General features: G+C 36.7%; 1 protein-coding gene across 1 annotated transcript; it reads left to right on the top strand.

The window, feature by feature from the left end:
• On the top strand, nucleotides 7,431-8,424 carry LOC107621613. Its single transcript, XM_016323649.2, has one exon. It carries the CDS (start codon nucleotides 7,745-7,747, stop codon nucleotides 8,225-8,227), a length of 483 nt encoding a protein of 160 aa, XP_016179135.1. The 5' UTR covers nucleotides 7,431-7,744; the 3' UTR covers nucleotides 8,228-8,424.

Below are 9,181 nucleotides of genomic sequence, written 5' to 3' on the forward strand. Positions count from 1 at the left end.
TTCTTCTTCTTCTTCTTCTTCTTCTTCTTCTTCTTCTTCTTCTTCTTCTTCTTCTTCTTCTTCTTCTTCTTCTTCTTCTTCTTCTTCTTCTTCTTCTTCTTCTTCTTCTTCTTCTTCTTCTTCTTCTTCTTCTTCTTCTTCTTCTTCTTCTTCTTCTTCTTCTTCTTCTTCTTCTTCTTCTTCTTCTTCTTCTTCTTCTTCTTCTTCTTCTTCTTCTTCTTCTTCTTCTTCTTCTTCTTCTTCTGCTCCTCCTCCTCCCCAGAGCAACTGCGACCCTCTCCCCTCCTTCTCTCCTTCCCTGTCTCAGACTCCTCGAACCAGAGCTCACCGTCGACGAGCCTCCCCTGCTTCACCATCGCGCAGCAACATGGAGCCTCCCCTGCTTCACCACCGCCAGCGAGCCTCCCTGCTTCCCCTCCCTCAATCCCTGTCACAGAAGGAATCAGAGCTCACCGCCGCCCGTTACCCTCCCTCCAGCCCCTTTCTGTCATGCCCAGACCACCGGCGCTCCACCACTGCCTTCCCTGTCCCCTCTTTTCTGTTTTCTATTTTCATAATCCAGTTATCATTTTGCTTTCAATTTCTGTTTTTGGTTAGTGTTAGATGCTTGATTTGATTCTGGATTAGTTTAGCTGGATTTTAATTTTCTGTTAGTTGATTTTAGGGTATTGAATTGCTGAGAATTGTTGCTAAATTGTTGTTGAGCTTCTGTTATTGAATTGCTGAAAATTACTTCTGCTGTTCTTCCGCTTCTGCTTGATGTTCTGTTTTTGGTTGATGGTTCTTCTGATTTTCAATTTTGTTGATGGTTCTAATGATGATGATGATGATGATGATGATGATGGTGGTGGTGGTGGTGGTGGTGGGTTCTGGTTTAACTTGGGTTCCTGGTTGATTTTGTTGTTCTGATGATGATGATGATGATGACCATGATATAATGGTGGTGGTGGTGCTTAGGCTTCTCTGCTGAGGTTGGTTAATTTTGGGGGTGAAGGGGAAATGATATTTTCATCCGAAGGACGATTTTAAAACAAACTGAAACCTTGGGGACCATTTTGTAGCGAAAAAAAGGTCGGGAACGAAATAAATTTGTGGCCTCTACGTTAGGGACCAAAATCGTACTTATCTCTAAATTTTATTTGTGTAGGTTGTCAATATACATAGCATGATTCTCAACCAAATAAAAGTTCGCCGGTATGAGGAACAAATATATATTGTGCCGCTGGATATTGTGGTAAGCTAAATTTCTTATTCCCTGCTGATTGCTGTTTGGTTCAGTGGGAATGTTAATATTGATTCACCTGATTGTTATGTGTTGCGTTGAGTTCTTTTGCATGATTGAATATTTTTCACATTTTATTCAGATATGAATTGCGTTTAACTAATGTTCGTTTTGTAGAATTTTATGTTGGAAAGACATGGCATGGACTACACTGATAAAAGCACAAACAAGGCTTACAAGTTTGATGTTGAGCAGTATGCCCACTACCGCCAGTTTCTTGACAAGAGAAAACTTGCATCGCATCCATTTGTAAGTTGTAATTTCTAAAAATTCTTCGATAATTATCTTGTTTGTTGTTGTTTCGACTGAAATATTCTATCATTTTCCCAAACTTAAGCTATTTGTGTCAATTTGCAATGGAGCGCATTGGTGGTTGTGGATTGCTGATGTCAACAAAAAGAAATTCTATGTCCTTGACCCTGTAAATAAGCCGAGAAAAGATATACCTGAATCAAGAGTGAAATTGAACAAATTTGTTGTAAGTTATTTTGTTGTAAATTATTCAAATTATTCAGTAGATGAGAGGAGTTCGGTTCACTGTTGTTGCTTCTCTTTATTTACTTTTTGTGTCCCTTTCAAGGTTTAATAATTTTTCAGATGAGGTATACGCTGGGGCAGAACCCTTAATGGTGGACAGACCGGGAGAGGAAGCAGAGTATATCACACTAAATGGTCAATGTACAGAGTAAGAATCTTTCTCATCTATAGTGCTATTTTTAATGTGTTTTATTTTGTATACTATTAATCGTATTATACTGAATTCTTGCTTAGCTATGATTGTGGAATATATGTGATGAAATGGCTCGAAATAATTGATCCACGAAAGATCAAAAGTGGGAAGAGATATAAATATAAAGCTTGGACACAAGTAAGTACTTTCTAAATTAATAAATTTCTTTCTTTTCTTATTTCATTCAGTTGAGTGGATAGTTTAACTAGGGCTTTGAAATTGGTTGTTATTATGTTCAGTACTTCTTTTGCATGGATAAATACTATTATTGTTGATTCAAAGTTAATCACCATTTATTCACCACACGAACATTGTTCAGTTCGTTGGCCTTTGTGATTTTGATTTACTTGATATTTAATGTGTTCAGGGTTTAGGGTTATTGTGATTGCATTTTTACAGTATAACTAGCACTTTGAATGATATTGTTCTTATTTTAGTTGGGTATTTCTTATGTAACTAATTCCTTTCAATTGAAATATAGCAAGAGATTGATGACTTCAGGTACCAATATGATCCGAATCTTATGTTGCATGAAATGAACAAAATCAGAGACCAAGTGATTTGGAAATCTGAAGCAATAAGACTCCCAAAGCCATCTGTTGTCCTCTCCAGCCCTTATTGTAAATTCACATCTGGGGATTTAGATAGTAAATAGCATATACTATGATTGACTGGTTGTAATTAACAATATTTTGTTTAACTTGTTAAAAAAGCAAACAATGCTTCTTTCAAATATATATATGTCAATATTAATGTAAATGTTAATGTATATATCTATTCTTAATATCAATGTATATATCAAATGTTAATATTTATATTTGATTCAAGATGGATTACTCATCTGAGATGTTAATTTATATATCTGTTGGAACTGTTTAGCTGCTGTTTTATTCCAGGTTCTCAGTAATTACAATCAGTGTATTTACCAATACATTACGAACACCAAAAAAACACAGTGAACCAAAATGAATACACTGGTCGAACCGAAAGTTGCAAACACACTGTACAGAAATTCAGAGAGCTAAACCATGAACCCCCTAAACCCTAAGTCCTAACCCTAAACCTTAAACCCTAAACACTAAACACTAAACCCTAAACCCTAAACCCTGAACTATAAACCCTAAACACTGAACCCTGAACCCATACACCCTAAACCCCTAAACCCTAAGCCCTAAACCTTAAACCCTAAACCCGGAACCCTAAACCCTGAACCATGAACACTGAATCCTAAACCCATAAACCCTAAACCCAAAATCATGAACCCTAAACCCTAAGTCCTAACCCCTAAACCCTAAACTCTGAACCCTGAACCATAAACCCTAAACACTGAACCCATGAACCCTGAACCCTGAACTTTGAACCCATAAACCCCTGAACCCTGAACCCTAAACCTTAAACCCTAAACCCTAAACCCTAAACCTTGAACCATGAATACTGAACCCTGAACCCATAAACCCTAAAACCCTAAACCCAAAATCCTGAACCCTGAAAATCCATCCAAGAAAGAGTTTTAAAACTACACCAATGTAAGTTAAAAATATTTATGTTACTCTTTTAGATTTTTTTTAATAATTTTTGTTTAATTAATCACACGGAAAATGTAACTAGCACTACACCTGATTCCCGTTTCTCAGAATAAATTCTAATTATTCAACTTAGAAATTAATGCACTAGACGAATTGAAAAACTACATATATCAATATAGCAGAAAACTAATTATAATAAAATGTTTCTATCAGTTTTTAGTTTCAGAAATACATGAACTCTGACATTTATATTAATAAAAAACTAAAACGTAGTGAACTGAAATTTATACCTTGCTTGGAGATGTCTTTTTCTTTTCCTTCATGGCATTTGAGATTTTTTTTCCAGGTTTGATCCAAGTCTGTTCTTGGGCCGACCTCTTGTTTTGACGCGTGGTGGGCTTTAAAGGTCGTTCACCTCGCTCAATGTCGCTTCTTTGTGGGATAATAAACTTTTTTCTTTGCTTCTCTCTTGATATTCTTGCATCTCCACCATGACCTTGTCAAACGCTCGGTGCAGAATTCCAGTTAATGCCTCGAACTCGGATGCAAATTCGCATATATTGTACGACCGAAACACCAATTCGTCAAATCTCTTACTTCTCGGCTCTAATAGAGGTTCATATTGGCTGCTCTTGATGTGTCTGTGCCTCCTCTTTATATTCTTGCTCCAGCGTTCCATTATGTATTTCAGTGCAGCGTTATCTATTCGCTCAAAGCTTAGGACGCTTAGGGAATGGCGGCATAATATGCCCCCTTGACTCGAACAGCAAACACTAGCACTTTACCTCCCGTGATACTGCGTCGTAGGTGACAAAAAACTTGTTAAATGTGGAGGTTGAAAACCTGCTCTACGACTTCGTATATTGTGAAACCTAGGGTGGAATGCATTGATCTTGTGATACAGTTCACTTTACCTCTAAATTGAGCTTGAACTTCCATAAACTTCTCATGGGTATACACATGCAGAAACTGGGCCTCTATTGCTGATTTTGTTGCACACAGTATCACAATGTGAAAATCTGCAGCGTCGAATACTCTCTCTGTTTCCTCTCTGCTTGCTAGGCAATTGTCATATTGCTTGACGAATTGTCTCAAGGAGCTGTTGCGTGTAATGAACTTGTTGAAAAATGAATGCATGATATTGCTCCTTTGTGTGCTTCTCATCCCGGCCCAGAAGTGGTGATCCAAGTAAACTGGAATCCATATATGCCGATCCTCGTACAGCGCTGCATAATAAATCGAACCAATATGGTGTGGTGAATTGAAAATAGTGCATATTTTGAAAAAAACAAAGGTATGGGCGTGGAAATAATTCGAATTGAAACCTCGGTTACCTAACAGCCACTAGTTGCCTTCGATGCCGTACTTTGTGATGAAATCATTCCAGTTTCTATCAAATGCGTCTTTTTTGTACGAGTTCCAAACAACATGGCTCATCTCTTGATTAATATCATCATGTCGCTTGTAGCTGTTTAGTTTGTTAGGGATATTCTTCATGATGTGCTAGATGCACCACCGGTGAATTGTTGTTGGCATGCACAGCTCAATTGCCCTTTGAATCGATGCGTATTAGTCGGTAAGAATGTCTTTTGGTGCCTTCTCTCCCATACAACGGAGCCAACACTCGAATAGCCATTTGAATGATTGGATGTCCTCATTTTTCATTAGCGCGCATCCAAGAAGTGTTGACTGATCGTGGTGATTCATACCCACAAAAGAACCTAAAACCAGATTGTACCTGCATAAATAGACACACCCAGACCGTGGTGAACCGAAATTGGTACATTCATCGAACATAAAACTATATGCGACTGAACCGAATACCTGTTTGTGTTGTAGGTGGTGTCGAATGAAATCACGTCTCCAAAATACTCACATGCGGCCCTGCTTCTTGCGTCGGCTCATAATGCATGTTTAATGCAATGATCGCCTTCGAGGTTGAGCTCAAAGAAGAAATTTTGGTTCTTCTCTTTCATTCTTAGTAGGTACTTCCCAAATTCTTTGGCATCATCTTGTTCCGAAATATTCCGTATTTTCCTTGTGATATAATTTTTCACGTCTTTTTCTATAAAACTTAGTTCACGGTGGCTGCGAGCTGCTGCCACAAATAATTGGTAAGTTTTGCTCGGTCTGATTTCGGCTTCCTCATTGGTTTCGATGGTGCGATGCACAAACATGTTAAGCTCCCTGTGTTGTTTGAGCATCTCTGCCCGGTCTGGACAGCAAGGATGTGAGTGATTCGAAACAACTTTGGAAATTGTCCAAAGACCAACATCCTTTATTATGTGTACGTAAATCCTGGCCGGACAATTTAACCCAGCTGAAGGGTTTGTCTTCAAAGTTGGAAATATCTTGGATTTCCACCTCCCCTCTCTAGTGCATACGATTAGTTGATTCTTAATCTTGTCTCTGTCCCGAGTCGTGTTCCTTATTTTCGTAAAAAACTGGCAAGCTTGGAATAATATTTGTAGAACTTTCCAGCTTCTTCTAGTGTCTTGAAAATCATTCCCACATTTGAAACAAATTTTTCATCCACAACACAGTTGGTCTGCATGGTGAACCGAAAAACGTTATTACGGTGAAACAATTATATAGTGCACAGTAAATAAAATAGAATATATTCCTCTAATTTTTTTTAAGACTCCTTTCTGTTTTTAATTTAGTAAGGTTCTGGATTAATATATAGCATTGAGGTCTAATGATAGTGCATGTAAACTTTTCTGCTTTTAAATGATAATATTAAGGAGACAATAAAAAATCAGTCAAAATTTATTTTAATTAATATTTTTAATTATTATAATAATTAAATATTAAATAAAACGAATTTTGATTATTTTTTATTAATTCTTTTTAGTTACTAAAAGATTTCCGTTTTTGAAATTCCTTCCCCACTGATGACCGACATAAAACTGTAGGATGCATGAGATTAATTAGTGCATGATTTGACTAGAATTTCCAAAAAAATTACTTACATAATGATTCTTCAATAATTTAGGAAACTTTAATGATGACAATGAATTGTCAAACGGTATACAAACTTTTGTCATATGGAGAATTTTGGAGAGTAATGGAGAGAGACGAACTATATAAGTATTTGTGGGGTAAAATTATTGCATGTAGAATGGATAGTGTATGAAATACATAAGCTAAGAGGATAAATTCCACGTAAATTAAAAAGGAAAAAAAGAATTTGGAAGAGCATGCATGTGAGGTAGAGTTGATTTTTGTGACTTATTATTAGATAGCTAGTAGACAAAGTCCTTGGCCTTAGTCAAAGCAATGCACTAACCTACTTAGCTTGGTTGGGGGAATTGAAAGATCGCGAACCACCCTTTTATATATCTCTTCAAAATTATATATAAAGAAGATTATATGATTATATCTCATCATCATCAATTTCACCCCTCAGCCTCCTCGATCTCCTTCTCTCCAAACACATACATACATATACATATATTCCTCTCTCTCAATGCAATGACCCTACATCACCTAAACTCAGTGTTGTAAATATTCATTATTGGCCGACAAGTGTCAACTTTTGATTGATACACCCACGTCCAGTCATGACTCATGACCCTCTCTAAAGCTTCAAAGCTTTTGCTTCCTAACTAGTCCCCATCTTTCACTATACCATGTGTCTCTCCCTAATTTCCAACCTTCCTTATCATTTTAATTCATCATTTATCTTTTTTTTTATCATTTGTAGAGAATATATTCATATATAAAGCACTACTTTTACATTAAGTAAGAGTCACGTTATATTCTCTATATATATAATAACTAACCATGAATTTGCATTGGCACTTATTATATATATACTTCTCTTGCTAATTAATAATAATAATTAACCTAATAGTAATTACTACTAATATAGGAAATTAGAGAAATTAAAGTAGTGAGAGTGATGATGAGGGGTCCCTAAATAATAAAAAGATCAAAAGCCAAACAAACTACAGAGTGTTGTGCAATTATTCATACCATACCATGAATTTCATCCCAAAGCTAAATATATAGCTAGCTAGCATTGCATTCAAAAGTGGACAAAAAAGATTTTATAAAAAATAATAGCAAAATATTAAAGTGGGATAAGCAAGCTTTTCATTAAATAAATAAATATTGGTCCATAAACTAAAACACAGAGATAGAGAGAGAGAGAAAGAGAGAGAAATAGAAAAGCAAGCTAAGGTGCTCTGGTTTGAATTGAAGATGATGATGAGGAAGAGCATAAGGTGCTGCATATCTTGCATTCTACCATGCGGAGCCTTGGACGTAATAAGAATAGTTCACTCCAATGGCAGGGTGGAGGAGATCAGCGGAGCAACCATCAAAGCCAGCGAAATCATGAAGGCACACCCTAAGCACGTGCTCAAGAAGCCATCTTCACCTTCCGCCGCCGCACCTCTTCCAAACATCGTCGTCGTCCCTCCCGACGCCCTCCTCCAGCGTGGTAAGATTTACTTCCTCATGGAAGAAAGCAAAGCCGCCGCCGCCACCACCACCACCAGCAACAATAATAATAGCAGCAGCGTGGTTGTGTCTTGTGACCGGTACTTGACGGAAATAATGTCGGAGAAGATTTCGACGCAGCGGGACAGAAGAAGAGGCCGCGTCGCTGTGTGGAGGCCTCACTTGGAGAGCATTTCGGAGTCCTCATCGTCATCATCACCACCATCAACAACTCAACTCTAACGACGGTTTCTTCGCCACGTTTTTTCTTTTTCCTCTTGTCTCTCCTCTATTCAAGTGTGTCTTCCATGATATCCATATATTTTTAGGGTTCGTTCAAGGCATATATTAATTTCCAACCTTCCAATCTCTTCTTTTTCTTTCTTCCTCTACAATCTGAAAAGGAAATATTTAAGTTCTTCGCTTCTTTTCTTTTCTTTTCTTTTTTTATACATGTGCTTATATATATGCTTATATGTACATAGGATTAAATATAAAGGTACGTATATATATAAATAAAGATTTTGTCATTTAATTACATATGTTGATGAATCCTATAAGTAATGTTGAGTGCTGTGAAAGTATTAGCGTGGTTTTGATTGTGGAGTTAAGCTTGATGAAGGTATATAGAGTAGAAATAGAAGAAGGTAATGCTAGGGAGACAAAAAAAAAGTCGGAACTTGTTTTATTTAGCATTTATTAATTGTTGCGACCAAATATTATGGATAGAAGAGATATCTTCATATTGTAGAAGGTCAATTCTTATTGATTGCCTAATTTTTAGGGTTCATTATCATCTTTGGAGGATGTGTTCACTACTGTTGAGATAGTGGGGTTATAACATAATTGATCCAATAAGGGTGTTAATCTTTTTTGGTAATTTTTTATAAACAAAGATTTTGTGAGGTTTTCATTTCGTTATGCTTTAATTTTTAAAATTTGTTGATGAAACATGCTACTAGGAAGTGCACATGGATTGGAAAAGTAGCTAGCTAGATAAGGCAACAAGAGGGTCGTATGATAAATTAAAAGAATAAAAAAGAAGATCCCACTTCTATTGTTGTGTGGTGGCTCTGTTATTGTAATTCTCGGTTGGATCATAATAGAAGGTGATTGAGACATGATGGATGTTATGGTATTGCTAGCATTCGAGTAATCTATTTACATTTATTCCCATTTGCAGACGAAAAAGGTTCA

Source organism: Arachis ipaensis, chromosome B10 (genome assembly GCF_000816755.2).
Source record: "Arachis ipaensis cultivar K30076 chromosome B10, Araip1.1, whole genome shotgun sequence".
Taxonomy (NCBI): Eukaryota; Viridiplantae; Streptophyta; class Magnoliopsida; order Fabales; family Fabaceae; genus Arachis; species Arachis ipaensis.

Bases quoted from the DNA above. Each gene is read 5' to 3' on its own strand.
- LOC107621613 (XM_016323649.2), top strand. From the start codon at position 7,745: ATGATGATGAGGAAGAGCATAAGGTGCTGCATATCTTGCATTCTACCA.